General features: G+C 44.5%; 1 protein-coding gene across 2 annotated transcripts in view; it reads left to right on the top strand.

Moving 5' to 3' along the window:
- LOC121534902 (multidrug resistance-associated protein 5) overlaps positions 1-22,489 on the top strand; it is a 46,172-nt gene that overhangs the window by 22,035 nt on the left and 1,648 nt on the right. The window contains exons 11-27 of one of the 2 annotated variants that reach the window (XM_041841530.2): positions 4,067-4,138; positions 4,367-4,491; positions 4,725-4,797; positions 5,105-5,308; positions 5,737-5,862; positions 6,347-6,458; positions 6,597-6,781; positions 8,907-9,071; positions 13,732-13,861; positions 14,008-14,161; positions 16,964-17,092; positions 18,369-18,555; positions 18,962-19,051; positions 19,652-19,844; positions 20,112-20,271; positions 20,420-20,498; positions 20,812-20,920. In XM_041841530.2, the coding sequence (XP_041697464.2) occupies positions 4,067-4,138; positions 4,367-4,491; positions 4,725-4,797; positions 5,105-5,308; positions 5,737-5,862; positions 6,347-6,458; positions 6,597-6,781; positions 8,907-9,071; positions 13,732-13,861; positions 14,008-14,161; positions 16,964-17,092; positions 18,369-18,555; positions 18,962-19,051; positions 19,652-19,844; positions 20,112-20,271; positions 20,420-20,498; positions 20,812-20,920 (2,293 nt within the window). Of the gene's footprint in view, positions 1-4,066; positions 4,139-4,366; positions 4,492-4,724; positions 4,798-5,104; positions 5,309-5,736; positions 5,863-6,346; positions 6,459-6,596; positions 6,782-8,906; positions 9,072-13,731; positions 13,862-14,007; positions 14,162-16,963; positions 17,093-18,368; positions 18,556-18,961; positions 19,052-19,651; positions 19,845-20,111; positions 20,272-20,419; positions 20,499-20,811; positions 20,926-22,489 lie in introns of both variants that reach the window. The other variant, XM_041841522.2, reaches the window with a different exon arrangement.

A 22,489-nucleotide genomic window follows, 5' to 3' on the forward strand; every position in this document is an offset into this window, starting at 1 on the left:
CACACTATTTACCAAGAGAGTTTTCATCTATATTTTTCGTAGCTGTCTATTTACCACCACAAAACCGATGCAGGCACTAAGATTGCACTCAATGAGCTGTATAAGGCTATAAGTAAACAGGAAAACGCTCATCCAGAGGCAGCGCTCCTAGTGGCCGGGGACTTTAATGCAGGGAAACTTAAATCCGTTCTACCTGATTTCTACCAGCATGTTAAATGTGCAACCAGAGGGAAAAAAACTCTAGACCCCCTTTACTCCAAACACAGAAACGTGTACAAAGCTCTCCCTCGCCCTCCATTTGGCAAATCTGACCATAACTCTATCCTCCTGATTCCTGCTTATAAGCAAAAACTAAAGCAGGAAGCACCAGTGACTTGGTTAATAAGCAAGTGGTCAGATGACACAGATGCTAAGCTACATGACTGTTTTGCTAGCACAGGCTGGAATATGTTCCGGGATTCTTTTGATAGCATTGAGGAGTACACCACATCAGTCACTGGCTTCATCAATAAGTGCATCGATGACGTCGTCCCCACAGTGACCGTATGTACATACCCCAACCAGAAGCCATGGATTACAGGCAACATCCGCACTGAGCTAAAGGGTAGAGCTGCCGCTTTCAAGGAGCGGGACTCTAACCCGGACGCTTATAAGAAAACCCGCTATGCCCTCTGACGAACCATCAAACAGGCAAAGAGTCAATACAGGACTAAGATTGAATCGTACTACACCGGCTCTGACGCTCGTCGGATGTGTCAGGGCTTGAAAACTATTACAGACTACAAAAGGAAGCACAGCCACAAGCCGCCCAGTGACACAAGCCTACCAGACGAGCTAAATCACTTCTATGCTCGCTTCGAGGCAAGTAACACTGAAGCATGCATGAGAGCATCAGCTGTTCCGGACAATTGTGTGATCACGCTCTCCGTATCTGATGTGAGTAAGACCTTTACACAGGTCAACATTCACAAGGCCGCAGGGCCAGACAGATTACCAGGACGTGTACTCCGAGCATGCGCTGACCAACTTGCAAGTGTCTTCACTGACATCTTCAACCTATCCCTGACTGAGTCTGTCATACCAACATGTTTCAAGCAGACCACCATAGTCCCTGTGCCCAAGAACACTAAGTTAACCTGACTAAATGACTAAAGACCCGTAGCACTCATGTCTGTAGCCATGAAGTGCTTTGAAAGGCTGGTCATGGCTCACATCAACACCATTATCCCAGAAACCCTAGACCCACTCCAATTTGCATACCGCCCCAACAGATCCACAGATGATGCGATCTCTATTGCACTCCACACTGCCCTTTCCCACCTGGACAAAAGGAACACCTACGTGAGAATGCTATTCATTGACTACAGCTCAGTGTTCAACACCATAGTGCCCTCAAAGCTCTTCACTAAGCTAAGGACCCTGGGACTAAACACCTCCCTCTGCAACTGGATCCTGGACTCCTAGAGAGAGGGGCAGAAGAAGGCAGAAGCTCATATGTTTCGGTCATCTGCATCTCGCAGTCTTGTCTTGCATGCCTTGTAAATTCACCAAGTGGCCTAAAATATGCCTCTTCCTCTGGTTTTATTTGAATTACACGACTTCCCCAGGCCTTTATAGCCTATCGGCTATAACATGGAAAATAAGATGTTTTGTCATAACTGAACTGTTATTTTAATTAAGTGGGAAAAAAACTAAAAAACATTGTTTTTCGGTTAGGGATTTTTCTTAACGTTAAGGATTCCAACTTCGTTTTAACGTTTAAACGCTTTATATTATAATTTTATTGTACCACAGCTGATAAAACTAACACTGTAAACGTGTGAAAACATTTGATCAGTCTTATTTCTGGACAGTTGAAAATACAATCTACACAGGACCTTCCTATAGGTTTGCATGGGCAGGAGTTTTGGCTTTCCATGGTGACATCATCATGCGGTAAATTGGTTAACCCTTTACAATCGTGGGAATTGGCCTGGATAGGGCTACATTGGTAGCAATTGAAAGCAATTGCTACCAATTGAAATTGAAAGGGAACAGTTGGGAGATTATGGACAAATTATTAGACCAAAGTTGAGGGCACAACAGTTCACCTGACAAGACTGTTGATTTTATGTGCATTTTACGAGCTAAATCACTTCTATGCTCGCTTCGAGGCAAGTAACACTGAAGCATGCATGAGAGCATCAGCTGTTCCGGATGACTATGTGATGAGCTCTCTGTAGCCGATGTGAGTAAGACCTTTAAGCAGGTCAACATTCACAAGGCCGCAGACAGATTACCAGGACGTGTACTCCGAGCATGCGCTGACCAACTGGCAAGTGTCTTCACTGACATTTTCAACATGTCCCTGACTGAGTCTGTAATAGCAACATGTTTCAAGCAGACCACCATAGTCCCTGTGCCCAAGAACACTAAGATTACCTGCCTAAATGACATTTGTCCCGTAGCACTCACGTTTGTAGCCATGAAGTGCTTTGAAAGGCTGGTCATGGCTCACATCAACACCATTATCCCAGAAACCCTAGACCCACTCCAATTTGCATACCGCCCCAACAGATCCACAGATGATGCAATCTCTATTGCACTCTACACTGCGCTTTCCCACCTGGACAAGAGGAACACCTACATGAGAATGCTATTCATTGACTACAGCTCAGCGTTCAACGCCATAGTGCCCTCAAAGCTCATCAATAAGCTAAGGACCCTGGGACTAAACACCTCCCTCTGCAACTGGATCCTGGACTTCCTGACGGGCCGCCCCAGGTGGTAAGGGTAGGTAACAACACATCTGCCACGCTGATCCTCAACACAGGGGCCCCTCAGGGGTGCGTGCTCAGTCCCCTCCTGTACTCCCTGTTCACCCATGACTGCATGTCCAGGCACGACTCCAACACCATCATTAAGTTTGCCGACGACACAACAGTGATAGGCCTGATCACCGACAACGATGAGACAGCCTATAGGGAGGAGGTCAGAGACCTGGCCGTGTGGTGCCAGGATAACAACCTCTCCCTCAATGTGATCAAGACAAAGGAGATGATTGTGGACTACAGGAAAAAAAAGAGGACTGAGCACGCCCCCATTCTCATCGACGGGGCTGTAGTGGAACAGGTTGAGAGCTTCAAGTTCCTTGGTGTCCACATCACCAACAAACTATCATGGTCCAACACCAAGACAGTCATGAAGAGGGCACGATAAAGATTTGGCATGGGTCCTCAGATCCTCAAAAAGTTATACAGCTGCACCATCGAGAGCACCTGACTGGTTTCATCACTGCCTGGTATGTCAACTGCTCGGCCTCTGACCGCAAGGCACTACAGAGGGTAGTGCGTACGGCCCAGTACATCACTGGGGCCAAGCTTCCTGCCATCCAGGACCTCTATACCAGGCGGTGTCAGAGGAAGGCCCTCAAAATTGTCAAAGACTCCAGCCACCCTAGTCATAGACTGTTCTCTCTGCTACCGCACGGCAAGCGGTACCGGAGCGCCAAGTCTAGGTCCAAAAGGCATCTTGACAGCTTCTACCCCCAAGCCATAAGACTCCTGAACAGCTAATCATGGCTACCCGGACTATTTGCATTGCCCCCCCCCCCCCAACCCCCTCTTTTACGCTGCTGCTACTCTATTTATTATTATTTATGCATAGTCACTTTAACGCCACCCACATGTACATATTACTTCAATTACCTCGACTAACCGGTGCCCCCGCACATTGACTCTGTACCGGTACCCCCTGTATATAACCTCCCTACTGTTATTTTATTTTACTGCTGCTCTTTAATTATTTGCTATTTGTAATTTTTTCTTAAACTGCATTGTTAGTTAAGGGCTTGTAAGTAAGCATTTCACTGTAATGTCTACACCTGTTGTATTCGGCGCATGTGGCAAATAAAATTTGATTTGATTTGAGCCTACAGGCACTTTCAATTATAGTAGTGCAATTCATGAAAAATGAGAATGGCTGAAAGAATAGACAATTAGAGAGAGTCAAGGTTGTACCACAACACTGAGTGCATTTCAAGTACAAATCCATACTAATACATCACTGGTATCATTCTGATCTGCAGGGGACGCTGGTAGGAATCTGTGGAGGTGTGGGGAGCGGAAAGAGCTCGCTTCTGTCCGCTCTACTGGGACAGGTGAGGATCTAGATCATTGGCCTTCAAATATCACCAGTTTACTGAGGTGTGTTTGAATAAGCCTGAAATTTGCACTTTTGGGACTATTCCATTGGTTCCATTGTACTGGGCAAATGAAGTCAAACGCAGCTCAAGTATTTCCCTCTAGTGAAAGCATTTGACTTTTGGCCCAGGTCAGCTTTACCTCTAGTATGTTTTAACATGAGTCTTATCCCTGGTGTTCAACAGATGACCCTGCTGGAGGGCAACGTGGCGGCCAGTGGCGGCTTTGCCTATGTAGCTCAACAGGCCTGGATCCTCAACGACTCACTGAGAGAGAACATCCTGTTCGGAAAAGAATACGATGAAGACAAGTAAGATTGATTGACAACTCAGACAATTCTGAGGGATAATAGTGCTGGATTTAGCTAGATGGCTCATTTTCATCTGTAGTCCATGACAAACCACATTTGGATGTCATAGTTTGATAGTTTCACATTGACAAGGTCCAAAGGCATTTCTAACTCATGGCTTACTAATTTCTCTGGACCATGACTGTGTTTCCCTCTCATGTTAACCCATGTCCTTGGCTGTGTTTCCTTAATAGGTATAATTCTGTGCTCGATGCCTGCTGCTTGATCCCTGATCTGACAGAGCTGCCCTATGGGGATATGACTGAGGTATGTATCAGACCTCTATTACATCTCTCTGTTGGATATCCTCTCAATATGAACTCTGGCCACACTGTACAATACATTGACCTTACAGTATACGAAAGTAGCAGAAAGTGGAATAACTATGTAACAGGCTAGTAAGTAGTACATGCATTTATAGATGGAATGCTTTGGGGTGCACTGTAGTATTATTAATTATTAAGTGTTATGTAACTATCTTTATGTCCTTATCTTATCTGGCCTATGATGCCCTTGTATTGAGATATATTCCTTGATACATTTAGTCAACATTGTCTCAATGTTCTCACTCTAGATAGGGGAGAGGGGTGCCAACCTGAGTGGCGGGCAACGCCAGCGGGTGAGCCTGGCACGTGCCCTGTACAGCGAGCGACCCATCCTGCTCTTAGATGACCCTCTTAGTGCTGTGGACGCCCACGTGGGCTCTCAGCTCTTCCACAACGCCATCCGCACAGTGTCCAAGGGCAAGACCATCATCTTTGTCACACACCAGCTTCAGGTAAAAGGATCTTCTGATGATCTGAATGATGTGAGATACAAAACGATTTGCAGCAAATAAGTGACTTGTGTACTATGACGAAATGATCGGAAATTGTTTTCTTACTCCTGTACAATGCATTCATGATCTGAAATGGAATGCTTAATCTGAAAAGGACTACTAGTGAAAGGAAATTAGAGAAACCCTATCTAGGCTTTGCTTTCTCCTATATAGATACAGTAGGTCAGTGATCATTGTGCAACTTGAGCTTTCACACAAATCTCTCATTGACATGAATGTATAATGTCTAAGTTAAGGATGTCAAGAATTTGGCCCGAATAGATAAAGCAGAGGAAAGGGAGCCATATCGAAATATAGAGGAGCATACTATATCCCAGGATCCTGCATCAGGAGAATCACATATATCACTGGTGTTGACCCTCTCTCAGTACCTGGCAGAGTGTGACGACGTGATTCTGATGAAGGACGGGCAGATTGCAGAGCATGGCACCCACACCCAGCTCATGGGCAGAGACCGTGACTACGCCACCCTCTTAAACAGTGTACAGCGTGAGGTAATGCCAACTACGGAGCGCATGCCTGGTCACATATGTGTTTGTGCTGTTTTACTTTAGCCTGGTCCAATATCTGTTTATGCTGTCTTGCAAACAGATCTGGGACCAGGCTAGTCTTGCCAACTTCTATGGTCATTGTCATGCATTGGCATGAGTTGACAAGACAGCACAAACTGATCTGGGACCAGGCTAGTCCAGCTCCAGCTCTCCTTTATGTAAAAACACCTTTGTCATCACTCTTTACACAATAACATTGCACGTCCATCCTGCATAATTCATGAGGCAGGAGAAGCCAAGCGGGTGGCTGGAAAATGATAGCGCATACAAGGCCTTTTCATTATTTATGCGTGCATTGATTTACCGGTGTCGCACCGCTAAAGACCCTGTCACCAATATCTGTTTAAATTACTTACTGGCCACTGTTATGGCTTGGCCGTAATTTGTGGGGTCTTATGCTGTAGCTTTCTCTGGCTTTCTTTCCTAGAACCTGGTGAAAAAGAACCTGAAGAATAAGGAGAAGAAGGAGGGAGAGGAAAAGGTTGAGTCCACCGCGACTGTAGCCAAAGTCGTCAGACCTCCGATGGAGAAAAAGAAAGGTGGATAGAATGTGTTAATGTGTTCCTTCCAAAACAGTTGGCTTGAAATAAGGAAATTATTCACATGGGTCTTTTTTTCTTTTTTTCTTTTTTTTTTAACCAAACTTCCGCCCTTCTTTCCTTCTCTTTACTCTCCAGACCAGCTCATGAAAGCGGAGGAGAAGGGCTCTGGCGGCGTGGCCTGGGATGTGTACAAGGCCTACATCAAAGCGGCTGGAGGCCCTTATGCCTTCATCATCAACGTCATCCTCTTCCTCTTCACCACCGGCAGCATCGCCTTCAGTAACTGGTGGCTGAGCTACTGGATCCGCCAGGGCAGCGGGGTGAGTTTGGCTTTTCTGCACTGGGATTCAAATGATGATCCACTCGATCAAAATGATGGCCTTACACACAGACACACAACTAAGATCAGATTACCATACGGATAATCCTTATTAGAATCATTAGAATGAAAATAATATGACCTTGTATCAGTGGGAAAGGGCAACTTCTGCCTACCTTGAGAGGTATGTGTCAGTATAGTGAAGAGGCTATGTCTCCCACAATAAAAACGACTTCTGCGCATTACTGAGTTGTATTGGGGAAAGTGAGAGCGTTAATCTCAACACGTGTAATTAAAAAAGAAACGTGGTAAACATACTGTACCAGTCAAAAGTTTGGACAGACACACCTACTCATTCAAGGGTTTTTCTTTATTTTTACTATTTTCTACATTGTAGAATAATAGTGAAGAAATCAAAACTATGAAATAACACATATGTAATCATGTAGTAACCAAAAAAGTGTTAAACAAATCAAAATATATTTTATATTTATTATTCTTCAAAGTAGCCACCCTTTGCGTTGATGACAGCTTTGAACACTCCTGGCATTCTCTCAACCAGCTTCACCTGGAATGCTTTTCCAACAGTCTTGAAGGAGTTCCCACTAATGCTGAGCACTTGTTGGCTGCTTTTCCTTCACAACTCATCCCAAACCATCTCAATTGTGTTGAGGTCAGGTGATTGATGCAGCACTCCATCACTCTCCTTCTTGGTCAAATAGCCCTTACACAGCCTGGAGGTGTGTTGGGTCATTGTCCTGTTGAAAAACAAATGATAGTCCCACTAAGCGCAAACCAGATGGGATGGCGTATCGCTGCAGAATGCTGTGGTAGCCATGCTGGTTAAGTGTGCCTTGAATTCTAAATAAATCACTGACAGTGTCACCAGCAAAGCACCCCCACATCATCACACCTCCTCCTCCATGCTTCACGGTGGGAACCACACATGCGGAGATCATCTGTTTACCTACTCGGCGTCTCACAAAGACACGGTGGTTGGTACCAGAAATCTCTAATTTGGACTCATCAGAGCAAAGGACAGATTTCCACCGGTCTAATGTCCATTGCTCGTGTTTCTTGGCCCAAACAAGTCTCTTCTTATTATTGGTGTCCTTTAGAAAGTGGTTTCTTTGCAGCAATTCGACCATGAAGACCTGGTTCACGCAGTCTCCTCTGAACAGTTGGAGACTGAGATGTGTCTGTTACATGAACTCTGTGAAGCATTAATTTAGGCTGCAATTTCTGAGGCTGGTAACTCTAATGAACTTATCCTCTGCAGCAGAGGTAACTCTGGGTCTTCCTTTTCTATGGTGGTCCTCATGAGAGCCAGTTTATCATAGCTCTTGATGGTTTTTGCGTCTGCACTTGAAGAAACTTGCAAAGTTCTTGAAATTTTCCGGATTGACTGACCTTCATGTCTTAAAGTAATGATAGACTGTCGTTTCTCTTTGCTTATTTGAGCTGTTCTTGACATAATATGGACTTGGTTTTTTACCAAATAGGGCTATCTTCTGAATACCACACCTACCTTGTCACAACACAACTGATTGGCTCAAACACATTAAGAAGGAAAGAAATTCCACAAATGAACTTTTAACAAGGCACACCTGTTAATTGAAATGCATTCCAGGTGACTACCTCATGAAGCTGGTTGAGAGAATGCCAAGAGTGTACAATGCTGACATCAAGGCAAAGGGTGGCTACTTTGAAGAATCTCACATTTTGATTTGTTTAACACTTTTTTGGTTACTACATGATTCCATATGTGTTATTTCATCGTTTTGATGTCTTCACTATTAATCTACAATGTAGAAAATAGTAAAAATAAAGAAAAACCCTGGAATGAGTAGGTGTGTCCAAACTTTTGACTGGTTCTGTAATTAAAAAAAGGACGAGCCGCCGAAAAACAGATGTGCTGCAAAGCTGTCGTCCATGTCAGATTGAAGGATGCATTTGGAATAGCGACATTATCCGAATGGCTGATTCGTTCATGTATTCTGTCTCGGATTCAGCACTCAGCTGGCTTTGTTTTATTTATTTCAGTCATTAGATAGAAATTCTGTTTTTTCCGAGGCGGCACTGTGTGTGTTTCCTTCATGGGGATTTGTTGCTCCATCTGCTCTCAGAACACATCATTAATCCTGGAGAACGAAACCAATGAAACGGTGGCAGCGTTGGCAAACGATAGCATGAGGCTCAACCCTCATGTTCAATACTACTCAAGAGTTTATGTGCTGTCCATGGGGGCCGCTCTCTTCCTGAAGACAATGAGGGGGCTAGTGTTCGTCAAGGTAAGCATCTTGCTCAAATGTCTTTTAGAGTGGTTATTGTGGATTGTTCTCCCATCTTGATGTCAGGACCATTCATTGATGTACTCTCTGGCCTGTCAAAGGAGAGTGCATCACTGTTGCTTCCCAAATGGCACCCTATTCCCTGTATAGTGCACTACTTTTGACAAAAGCTCATACGGTACCATTTGGGACATAATCAGATTTTCATTGATTTACACTCAGGCCCTTTCAAAGGAAAGAGGTGCAAAGTGGTTGTGGTAGAACCTTGACTCCCTCTAATTGTCTATTCTTTCAGCCGTTCTCTTTTTCATGAGTTGTGCTACTATAATTTAAGTGCCTGCAGGCTAAATCCATTATCTGTCCAGTGCCATGACTCGCTGCTTTAAAGGGTGTGTGTGTGTGTGTGCCTCTGTGTGTCCCTGTCCCTTTGGATATATGTCCCCTTTTCTTTGCTAAACTTTTCTGACAGCCCATTACAGAGGTCATATCCCCATGGAATTGTGTGCCACTAACTTTCCAAAGATAGCTAATCTTAGTTTTTTACCCCTAGCTGTGACGTGAATGTGTTGGTGTTGGATATTCCATTAATAGATTTAGTGTGTTCTCTCCTGCCAAAAGTAATTTCTGTACAATTGGCCAGACGTTTCTCATTGAGTTAACTTAGACATGGGGTCGTAACCTTTCTGTGTCAGCCTGCCAGACATTCATTTATGTATGAGAATTTGACAGATCGCCTGACACAAGAAACATTCCACTTGCTTAACAGCACAGTGACCAGGCCCGGTGCCAGAATAAAGTGACTAAGGGGGCAGTTAAAATCGGCGAGGGAGAAACATTTTCTGGGGTTCTTGCATTTGAATTCAATTGAATTCTGCTTATCACACTATACCACAATAAACATAAAGTTCAAATGCAGAGACTCTAAGACCGTTGAGTGCTTTTGAAGTGACAGGTTGGCGCGAAATCTGTAGGTTATCTAATTCACCTATTACAAACAGCCAATGTGAATGCAGCCCTACACAGCTGTCTTACCAAAATAATGCAAACTAAATGCTGAAAGTAGTAGCCTAGTTATTTATGCATGCAAACAAAAATACTGAATAGCAGTTTGGCTTAGAATACCGACAACTGCGAATGCGAACAAATTAAGGCCAACAGAACAAAACAGCGGTACCAAGTAGGCCTAGTAAACCAAATATCAGCTCGATAAAGGCATGACACCATCTATATTTAGGCTAGTTACATTAACAGTAAACAAACGCAGTAAACAAAAGGCGAATGTAGATCCAAATAACCAAAGCAAAGCCTACTACTACAGTGAGATGCAGCCATTCACTGCTGTCTTACCAAATAAATAGGCCTATAGGCCTGCCTCTAACATGGAAAATCATGGCGCTCATGAGTTCAGCAACACGTTGTGATATGGCACAATACACTTCTGTGGATCAAATTTGACCCACGCAATCAATTAAGCAATGCCAGCCTACCATAAACACGTTTCCAATACGTACAGTTCCACTTACAACCACGAAAACCAATAGGCTACCAAGAGAACCATACTGATGAAATGCACCAATATGTAGCTATACCCAGGGGCGTCATTTGGGTTCTTGCATTTTAATTATATTAAATTATGCTTCTATCACGCTATACTAGGGCTGTTGCGGTGACTGTATTACCGCCACACCGGCAGTCATGAGTCATGACCGCAGTAAAATTCCACGGGATCGTTGAGTCATGGTAATCTCCTGTAATGCACTCTGGACATGCTTTGGTAGTACCCAACTTGCTAACGACCATCAGGTCCTAATGGCCTGGTTCACTAATGGCCTGGTTCACTCTGACATCAATGCAAATTTACATTTACATAATTTAGCAGACACTCTTATCCAGAGCGACTTACAAATTGGTGCATTCAACTTATGATAGCAAGTGGGACAACCACTTTTTTTCTTCTTTTTTTTTATGGGGAGGGGGGGGGTAGAAGGATTACTTTATACTATTCCAGGTATTCCTTAAAGAGGTAGGGTTTCAAGTGTCTCCGGAAGGTGGTCAGTGACTCCGCTGTCCTGGCGTCGTGGGGGAGCTTGTTCCACCATTGGGGTGCCAAAGCAGCAAATGGCTTTGACTGGGCTGAGCGGGAACTGTGCTTCTGTAGAGGTAGGGGAGCTAGCAGGCCAGAGGTGGATGAACGTAGTGCCCTCGTTTGGGTGTAGGGTCTGATCAGAGCCTGAAGGTAAGGAGGTGCCGTTCCCCTCACAGCTCCGTAGGCAAGCACCATGGTCTTGTAGTAGATGCGATCCTCAACTGGATGCCAGTGGAGTGTGCGGAGGAGCTGGGTGACATGAGAGAACTTGGGAAAATGCAATCGAAAATCACATCAAACGCTTATCAGAACAATATCATGCTTTTAAAATTCAGCTCACTATGATGATCAATTTGAAGAAAGAAGTGTAAAACATGGTCGTTGTGGATGTTATTTCAAAGCGTAACACAACGAAATGGACAGCGCTTTCTAAGGTGATGATTAGATCTTCAATAGCTTAGTATTGGGGAATGTTTTATATTTTCATAATTAATTGGGTGACACAATTACCTTGAGCTATACAGAATATCTCACCTCCATCCTTTTCCATCTCCTCCTCTCAATCCTTTATTCCTTCCTCGAGTGCGCAGAGGGGCTGCCAACAGTTTAGTGAAATATGTTTTGTTTTGAAAACATGTTTCTATTGATGTTCCCAAACAGATTTCACTTTGTTTCCCAAATTAAGCACTGGGTAGCTGCAGGAACAGGGTTGGAGAGCCCATGGCAAACAGAGTTGGGGCGGAATATCACCAGTCGCGCAGCGAGAGCATGCTCCTCAAACAGTGGTTGATGCGTGGAGTGAACTAAGTGTTCTTATATTTATTTCTCAGCTGCTCATATTAAGCACATGCTCCGCTATAAAACCGATGTAGCCTACCCAGCATCATTGGAAAATGGACCGGCGGGAAAGCGTGTGGCCTCCATTCGCTGTTTGAGTGCATACGATTTATGTATTTTTTCCCCTGCCCCTGTTCCTGCCCATTTGATAATGAGCCATTCTAAATCTAAACGAATTGTACATATTAATAAAGATTAAATAGAGAATATTCTGATGGGTGAAAATTTGATCACTTGACGAGAGAACAGCTGTGCAGCCTGAGGCAACAAACAGAGCGCAAGCTTATTTTTTTGACTTTCTCAAATCAATAGCCTATAGCCGCATCATGCAGCCCATATATGTTTTGATTTCTAAGACATTCTAAGGTTTGTATCATTCACAACTAAAGTTGACAAATAGCTCTTGTGTATACGACCTGTTTCAAATGATCACTTTTACGCTCAACATAGGCACTTCGTATGCGCACTTTCTCCGGAATGGGAAAAATATATTTTCTATTTTATTCAATTATATTCTTCTTACTATAATATAATATAAAATAATGGCATGGGACTTATAAGCATATCTTGTCAGCACCATGGACAGTGCCCTACACACTAAAGCAAGGCTGTTGAAAACCTATAGGCCGGCTAAGGAAGTCATTTTGCCATCCCATACCCTAGGTTTTTGCTGAAATGATGCCACTGGCTATACCCCCAAGATTTTGATAAAAAACCAACCAGCTCGATTTTCTTACCTTTTCAAAAGAGTTGCAGCCTCCTTGATGCTCTGTGGAACTTCCTGCATAATCGATCATAATATTCTACCCGAAATCTTATTGTAAGATCCCTCTCAAATGCCAGTTGGATTAGTTGAGCGTTCCTCGGGTGTAGCATGCTTCTTCTGTGGTTAAGTGCACATAGAGCCTCCACCAGTTGGCTGTTGCGTTTGCTGAATTGTGCTGACGTTTCACCAATGACAGCATCCAAGAACAATCTTTCACACTCTGTCCTGCTGGCCTACTGTACTGTGCACCACGTATTGCTAGAGATTTGTGCTTACATAACGTTGTCCTAATTGCTTGAAGCTGGTGGTGTGTCAGTGCACTGAACTGTGCCCAAATGGCTTCGAACTCGCTGTCACACCTCAGCTTCTCGACACACTCCAACGCGCTGTGGACCACTTTGACTCCAGTGGAAAGATCCGTTGCTTTTGCCTGGGGTCATTTGTTTAGAGGATCGAGAAGACTGAGGATTCTGTGCAACATGGTGGCTGTAAACTTAAAGCCATGGTCCGTCACCGCCTTCAGCAGCTCTGTAGCCTCAAGTCTTACTTCTGTGTTGTACGGACGCATGCATTCGATGTCAGAGAGGAACTTCACAATGCTGTCAAACTTTTAATAACCACTGACACAGTAGCCAGGTGTCCCCTTCTCCTTTGGCTTTGTTTGGGTACCGACAGTGACTACTAATAGCGATGTGTCCCTATTAGTAGTCACTGTCGGTTAGCTAGCATTAGCAACATAGCATATGTGTTATATGAGTGTTAGTATGTGTACATAGCTGTGTATGCTGGCAATGATTCTCTAGGCTCTACTGCTATTATGTTTGCATTTGTTGCATCTGGGTGTTTGGGAAAGCTTTCCTGAGTCCCTACAATCTGTTTACCAGTGTTATGACTGTTTTGATGTATTTGTTATGTTTGTTTGTGTTATGTTTGGCTCCGTGTTCAAGCACATCTGTGTTTCTGTCTGACAGTGCACTGTTCGGGCTGCCTCGGTGCTCCACGACAAGCTATTCCGCCGCCTCCTCCTGAGCCCCATGCGCTTCTTTGACACGACACCGCTGGGCCGCATCCTCAACCGCTTCTCCCGCGACATGGACGAGGGTGAGGCACCCGATGATTTGCCTTGACTTCATACTCAGAGCATTGAGGTCCCCATACAACGCAGACAATCTGACAGTTGTTGTTTTATCTCTCTCTCCCTCTCTGTTGATCTCTTTGTCTCTCTCTCTCTCCCTCTCCATCCACAGTGGATGTCCGTCTGGCCATGCAGGCTGAGATGCTGCTCCAGAACCTGACCCTGGTGCTCTTCTGCCTGGCCATGGTGGGCATCGTATTCCCCTGGTTCCTGCTCTCCCTCCTGCCCCTGGGAGCCTTCCTCCTCATTGTCAACCGCGTCTCCAGGTCAGGCTCCAACCAATGGATTTAGAAGAGAGGGATTATGTTGGCTGTGTGTGTGCCTACGTGTGTTGATTAAAATATAAGAAGTGTAGAGATGGATTAGGGTTCTGTAGGTCTTTGGGTAATATACAAAATCAGTGGGACAAGAAGCATGTTTGATTCACAAGATATAAAAAGTGCAGCTTTTTTCTGCAACACCCACACAAAAAGGTAGTATTTGATCCCCTGCTGATTTTGTACGTTTGCCCACTAACAAAGAAATGATCAGTCTATAATTTTAATGGTAGGTTTATTTGAACAGTGAGAGACAGAATAACAACAAAAAAATCCAGAAAAACGCATGTCAAAAATTTTATAAATTGATTTGCATTTTAATGCGAGAAATAAGTATTTGACCCCCTCTCAATCAGAAAGATTTCTGGCTCCCATGTGTCTTTTATACAGGTAACGAGCTGAGATTAGGAGCACACTCTTAAAGGGAGTGCTCCTAATCTCAGCTTGTTACCTGTATAAAAGACACCTGTCCACAGAAGCAATCAATCAATCAGATTCCAAACTCTCCACCATGGCCAAGACCAAATAGCTGTCCAAGGATGTCAGGGACAAGATTATAGACCTACACAAGGCTGGAATGGGCTACAAGACCATCGCCAAGCAGCTTGGTGAGAAGGTGACAACAGTTGGTGCGATTATTCGCAAATGGAAGAAACACATAAGAACTGTCAATCTCCCTCGGCCTGCGGCTCCATGCAAAATCTCACCTCGTGGAGTTGCAATGATCATGAGAACGGTGAGGAATCAGCCCAGAAGTACACGGGAGGATCTTGTCAATGATCTCAAGGCAGCTGGGACCATAGTCACCAAGAAAACAATTGGTAACACACTACGCCGTGAAGGACTGAAATCCTGGAGCGCCCGGAGGTCCCCCTGCTCAAGAAAGCACATATACAGGCCCTTCTGAAGTTTGCCAATGAACATCTGAATGATTCAGAGGAGAACTGGGTGAAAGTGTTGTGGTCAGATGAGACCAAAATGGAGCTCTTTGGCATCAACTCAACTCGCCGTGTTTGGAGGAGGAGGAATGCTGCCTATGACCCCAAGAACACCATCCCCACCGTCAAACATGGAGGTGGAAACATTATGCTTTGGGGGTGTTTTTCTGCTAAGGGGACAGGACAACTTCACCGCATCAAAGGGACGATGGACGCCGCCATGTACCATCAAATCTTGGGTGAGAACCTCCTTCCCTCAGCCAGGGCATTGAAAATGGGTCGTGGATGTGTATTCCAGCATGACAATGGCCCAAAACACACAGCCAAGGCAACAAAGGAGTGGCTCAAGAAGAAGCACATTAAGGTCCTGGAGTGTCCTAGCCAGTCTCCAGACCTTAATCCCATAGAAAATCTGTGGAGGGAGCTGAAGGTCCGAGTTGCCAAACGTCAGGCTCGAAACCTTAATGACTTGGAGAAGATCTGCAAAGAGGAGTGGAACAAAAATCCCTCCTGAGATGTGTGCAAACCTGGTGGCCAACTACAAGAAACGTCTGACCTCTGTGATTGCCAACAAGGGTTTGCCACCCCAAGTTCTAAGTCATGTTTTGCAGAGGGGTCAAATACTTATTTCCCTCATTAAAATGCAAATCAATTTATAACATTTTTGACATGCGTTTTTCTGGATTATTTTGTTGTTATTCTGTCTCTCACTGTTCAAATAAACCTACCATTAAAATTATAGACTGATCATGTCTTTGTCAGTGGGCAAACGTACAAAATCAGCAGGGGATCAAATACTTTTTTACCTCACTGTATATGTTTTATGGGTCACGTCTAGCCTCCTACCCCCACAATGCATGATGAAGTAAATGTGATGAAATGGCGTGCCAAGTCACAACTCAGTGACTTTTCGAGATTTGTTATTCAGCATGACTCATCTGAATCGCATCAAACCGATTTCCTCATTTAAAAGCAAACCCAAAAGGCACCCTATTCCCTATATAGTGCATTACCTATGACCAAGGCCCGCACTATATAGGGAATAGAGTGCCATTTGGCACACATCTCCTTTGTTGATGTGGTTTACTTTGCCAGTTGGCATCGATAGATGAAAGTACCAACTGCATAAACATGTTTGTGTAGGTAACCTCACAACAAGGACTGTCATGTTCTTTCATGCTCTGTCCTCCATCCCTGCCTGCCTCCCACCCTCCGCTTTATGAGAAAAAGGGATGATTTATACATGGTCAGATTTGTTATTCACATGCGCAGCCCATCCTATCTATGGACCTAAAAGTAGAACTCCACCCCACCTTTGTCAATAAACCCCTCTCTCTCTCACTTCCCTGCCGACTCAGTCTGGTGTAGTCCGGTCGTGGTAGTGTGGGTGTGTGGCTCATAAAATCGCACATAAATCAGAAATTATTCTAGCGGAGCCCAGAAATGGCGCGAGCTGTGCCAGGAAATGGTTGTCCTGGGCAGAATTACACTGACTCCCTGTGTCCTCTCATCATATCATAGTCCACTAACCTGTCAGATAACTGCACTGTCATTGGAGTTATAATGCAGTGTTTCTCAATCCTCTCCTCAAGCACCATCCCTAGATATTTCACAAGGCTGTTGTAGGAAAAAGGGTGTTTCGTGCTCAAACAACAATGTGTGCTGGCTGGGGGTCACAGAGTCACAGAAGGGTCACAGAGTAGAGGTTTTAGAAATGCTGAGTGAATTGACTTTTTTTACAATCCCTAAAGTGGTGCTCTGGTACGTTTATATGTAATAGACTTGACGTTCCACTTTCTGTTTTTCTGACTAGTGTTCTGATTCGTGAACTGAAGCGTCTAGAGAACATCAGCCAATCACCTTTCACTTCGCACATCACCAGCAGTCTCCAGGGGCTGTCCACCATTCACGCCTACGGCAGAGGGGACGACTTCTTGAACAGGTGAGAACAGAATGGGAAAGACAAAAGATTTAAGTGCCTTTGAATGGGGTATGGTAGTAGGTGGACCGGTGTGTGTCAAGAACTGCAACGCTTTTTATTTTACCTTTATTTAACTACGCAAGTCAGTTAAGAACAAATTCTTATTTACAATGACGGCCAGGGTCAACGCTGGGCCAATTGTGCGCCGCCCTATGGGACTCCCAATCACGGCCGGGTTGTGATACAGCCTGGAATCCAACCAGGGTCTGTAGTGACGCCTCTAGCACTGAGATGCAGTGCCTTAGACCGCTGCGCCACTCGGGAACACTGCTGGGGTTTCCACGCTCAACAGTTTCCTGTGTGTAGAGAATGGTCCACCACCAACGGAACGTCCAGCCAACTTGACACAACTGTAGGAAGAATTGGAGTCAACATGTGCCATCATCCTTTGCTTTCGACACCTTGTAGAGTCCATGCTCCGACGAATTAAAGCTGTTCTGAGGGCAACTCAATATGAGGAAGGTGTTCCTAATGTTTTGTATACTCAGTGTATAGTGTTCATAGGTAGACACTCCTATGTCTGTCACAGGACGTGTGTTCAAACACTGATAAGACATTGGTTTTGACAGTTCATGTCCAATTAGCTTCGCCCACCAGAAGTCTACCAAATGGCACAACTAATAATGAGATAATGTCCCTAAGTAACATTTCCTGGAGTTTGAGTTGAGTAGCATTTGATTTCTGCAGAGCTAATGTGGACACTGTGCAGCCTCTATCGTACGAGTTGGTTAGGGAAGCCAGTCTCACATTGAAACCCATGTGTGCCAGGCAGGCTTATAGGTGAGGAGAGTAGAATCCTGGCTAGCACAGCACATATGTCCAGTTTACCAGCTCCTTAAAGGGATACTTTGGGATTTTGGCAATGAGGCCCTTTATCTACTTCCCCAAAGTCAGATGAACTCGTGCATACCATTTTATGTCTGCATGCAGTTTGAAGGAAGTTGCTCGCAATGACGCTAGTTAGCATTGGCTCGCGAAACTACCTCTAACTTACTTCATACTGGACTCAGAGACATAAAAATGATCATTGCCAAAATTCCCGAAGTATCCCTTTAATGTATGTGTCCTTGGTTCAACATGTTTGGCCTGGCCTCCCTCGACTCTCACCAAGTCCCTTGTTATTGGTTTGTTGACTTTTACCAAGTCTATCTTATTGGCTGTTGACTTCCACAAAGTCTGTTATAAGTCCGTTGACTTTCACTAACCGTTCTTAGTGGTCTATCGCTGTGTATCTCAGGTACCAGGCTTTACTGGACACCAACCAGGCCTCCCACTACCTGTTTAGCTGTGCTATGCGCTGGCTGGCTGTACGACTGGACCTGATCAGCATTACTCTCATCACCACTGTAGCCCTGTTCATCGTTTTCATGCACAACCAGATCCCCCCAGCCTACGCAGGCTTGGCTATATCCTACGCCGTGCAGGTACACATACACACACACAATGTTAGAGTGTATCTTCGCTATGGTTGAATTATTTAGACTGCCCCTTTAATGGAAAGGTTTTTTTTAAAGGCTTTTTTATGTATTATTTATAATTCCACTGTGGGATTACTACAGGCGTGGGAAGGAGCTCACTCTTAGGGAACTATGAATCTAAATTGATTGAGCCGAATGGAGAAGTATAGCCTTATCAGCATACCTGTCTATAGGGGTCGTAAAGGTTTATGGTTTGTGCTGCTCATTCATAGGGTATCATTGCACACTGGGACGGACACTAGTGTTGACATGGGTCTAGGTTGATTGTAATAGGGTGTGAGGGTGTTAATCATTGACTTATCGCTTCTCTCGCTCTCTTCTCTATCTCCCTCTCCGTCTCTCTCCTCTCCAGCTGACTGGTCTTTTCCAGTTCACCGTGAGGCTGCTGTCGGAGACTGAGGCTCGCTTCACATCAGTGGAGAGGATCAATCATTATATAAAGGTAGGTAGGCCTAATGACACCAGGGAGTGCTGCAAACAGTCTGGGGAAGGGTTGCTGATTGGCTGAACCATGTGTGGCTGAATCGAAAGTACACACATGCTGAGCCTGACACAAACAAACACACACCTATAGACTTAACGCAGCAGGACACAGGCACAGATGAAGCAACAACACACACACTTACACAGAGATAGGATACTCGCAAGCAGGCACACGCACAATACACATTACTGCGCACAGTGCACCCACACAACATCCCAATAACACAATGACATCCCAGCAGGAAGCCGATACAGAACCCAGTGTGTGGCCCGTTACATCACAGCACATGACAGGACCTGTTTCACACAACACCCATCAAACCATAAACACCCCCGTTCCCACGGGGGGCCAGTATGAAATAAGATGGATAAGAGCGTCTGCTAAATGACTAAAATGTAAAATATCAGAGGAACTCTGATAGAGGAACTTTTTCTCAAAACGCCAACAAGCTTTTGGAGATCTATAAATACATTTTCTGTTGAAAGGGAGGTGGCTTCACTTCTTGGAATTGGAGATACAGAGATTAACACTCGATATTGGATAAATTTTTTCTGTCAGACCTTGGAGGGTGAAGCGCCGAGGCAGATCAGTGGGCCATCCTCTCCTGCCCCCTGCTGGCCAGATAAGGGACGGATCTCCTTCCAGGACGTGGAGATGTGTTACCGGGACGACCTGCCGATGGTGCTCAAGAAACTCTCCTTTAACATCCTGCCAGAGGAGACCATCGGAATTGTGGGTCGCACTGGTTCAGGTACTTACCGTCCTTTATTCCCATGTGTCGTTTTACATCGGTAATGTTTCATTTTATAGTCCCATTTCCACTGGTGTTTACCTGGTATTTACTAAGAAATAATGTAATAACAATGGTGTTGAATTGATTGTATTGGTGTTTGTTTTTGAATGATTCTCATAGAAACAAAAGAGTAGTCATTATCCAGTTAACTGTGATCTTCACATATTGGTGTGGTTATCATGTACACTGAGTAGTTCACTCACAACCCCGTTTCTATCTATCCAGGGAAGTCATCACTGGGCGTATCTTTCTTCAGACTGGTGGAGCTGACTGGGGGCTCCATCACCATCGACGGCATCAACATTGCCCAGATTGGATTGGACGACCTGAGAAGCAAGCTGTCAATCATTCCCCAGGAGCCCGTTCTCTTCATTGGCACCATCAAGTATGTATGAATGATTTATTTAAGTTTCCCCTAGGTACAGATCTATGATCAGCTTCCCCTCCCCCAATCCTAACCTTAACTAGTGGGAAAATGTACTGACCCCAGATCAGTGTCTGATTCTTTATTCTTATTTTTTCTTACCAAATAGGTCCAATCTGGACCCATGGAATCAATACTCAGATGCCCAGATCTGGGATGCACTTGAGAGGACCCATATAAAGGAGATGGTAAGTTGGGATAGATAGTCAATCGAAACATAAATAGAGTAAGCAATACATGTACAGATAACTATGTCAGTTTGACCCCAAATATATTGATAAATGTCTGTTTAAAAATGTCAAGTAGTCTTTATTTTGGCATTATAGTATATATGCATTGCCTTATACGTCTTCAGATAAAGTGTTATTACTGCTGAGAGTAATTGATAACAGTTCATAGACCTGTTTAAGATTAAATATCCCCTCTAGAGATTTTTGAACAGTTGAAAAACGATATCTGTGGCTTGTGTTTTGACTCTATTTTGTCTCCCATCATATTCAGATCAGCCAACTGCCCCATTCCCTCCAGTCCGAGGTGACAGAGAACGGAGAGAACTTCTCAGTGGGAGAGAGACAACTACTGTGTGTGGCAAGAGCACTGCTTAGACACAGTAAGGTAAACGCGTGCTCATACACACTAGCGTCACGTCTCTTTCTCTCCACACCACACACACAGGACAATAGATGAGGGCAGTTAGATTAGATTTTTCTCTTTTCTGTTACCACATAGGAAAGCTTGGGTGCATCGTCACATCCTACTTTTGAGGTAGTCACATACAGTGGGGAAAAAAAGTATTTAGTCAGCCACCAATTGTGCAAGTTCTCCCACTTAAAAAGATGAGAGAGGCCTGTCATTTTCATCATAGGTACACGTCAACTATGACAGACAAATTGAGAATTTTTTTTCCAGAAAATCACATTGTAGGATTTTTTATGAATTTATTTGCAAATTATGGTGGAAAATAAGTATTTGGTCACCTACAAACAAGCAAGATTTCTGGCTCTCACAGACCTGTAACTTATTCTTTAAGAGGCTCCTCTGTCCTCCACTTGTTACCTGTATTAATGGCACCTGTTTGAACTTGTTATCAGTATAAAAGACACCTGTCCACAACCTCAAACAGTCACACTCCAAACTCCACTATGGTCAAGACCAAAGAGCTGTCAAAGGACACCAGAAACAAAATTGTAGACCTGCACCAGGCTGGGAAGACTGAATCTGCAATAGGTAAGCAGCTTGGTTTGAAGAAATCAACTGTGGGAGCAATTATTAGGAAATGGAAGACATACAAGACCACTGATAATCTCCCTCGATCTGGGGCTCCACGCAAGATCTCACCCCGTGGGGTCAAAATGATCACAAGAACGGTGAGCAAAAATCGCAGAACCACACGGGGGGACCTAGTGAATGACCTGCAGAGAGCTGGGACCAAAGTAACAAAGCCTACCATCAGTAACACACTACTCCGCCAGGGACTCAAATCCTGCATTGCCAGACGTGTCCCCCTGCTTAAGCCAGTACATGTCCAGGCCCATCGGAAGTTTGCTAGAGTGCATTTGGATGATCCAGAAGAGGATTGGGAGAATGTCATATGGTCAGATGAAACCAAAAAATAACTTTTTGGTAAAAACTCAACTCATCGTGTTTGGAGGACAAAGAATGCTGAGTTGCATCCAAAGAACACCATACCTACTGTGAAGCATGGGGGTGGAAACTTCATGCTTTGGGGCTGTTTTTCTGCAAAGGGACCAGGACGACTGATCCGTGTAAAGGAAAGAATGAATGGGGCCATGTATCGTGAGATTTTGAGTGAAAACCTCCTTCCATCAGCAAGGGCATTGAAGATGAAACGTGGCTGGGTCCTTTAGCATGACAATGATCCCAAACACACCTCCCGGGCAACGAAGGAGTGGCTTCGTAAGAAGCATTTCAAGGTCCTGGAGTGGCCTAGCCAGTCTCCAGATCTCAACCCCATAGAAAATCTTTGGAGGGAGTTGAAAGTCCGTGTTGCCCAGTCGACAGCCCCAAAACATCACTGCTCTAGAGGAGATCTGCATGGAGGAATGGGCCAAAATACCAGCAACAGTGTGTGAAAACCTTGTGAAGACTTACAGAAAACGTTTGACCTGTGTCATTGCCAACAAGGGGTATATAACAAAGTATTGAGAAACTTTTGTTA

Source organism: Coregonus clupeaformis, chromosome 2 (assembly GCF_020615455.1).
Source record: "Coregonus clupeaformis isolate EN_2021a chromosome 2, ASM2061545v1, whole genome shotgun sequence".
Taxonomy (NCBI): domain Eukaryota; kingdom Metazoa; phylum Chordata; class Actinopteri; order Salmoniformes; family Salmonidae; genus Coregonus; species Coregonus clupeaformis.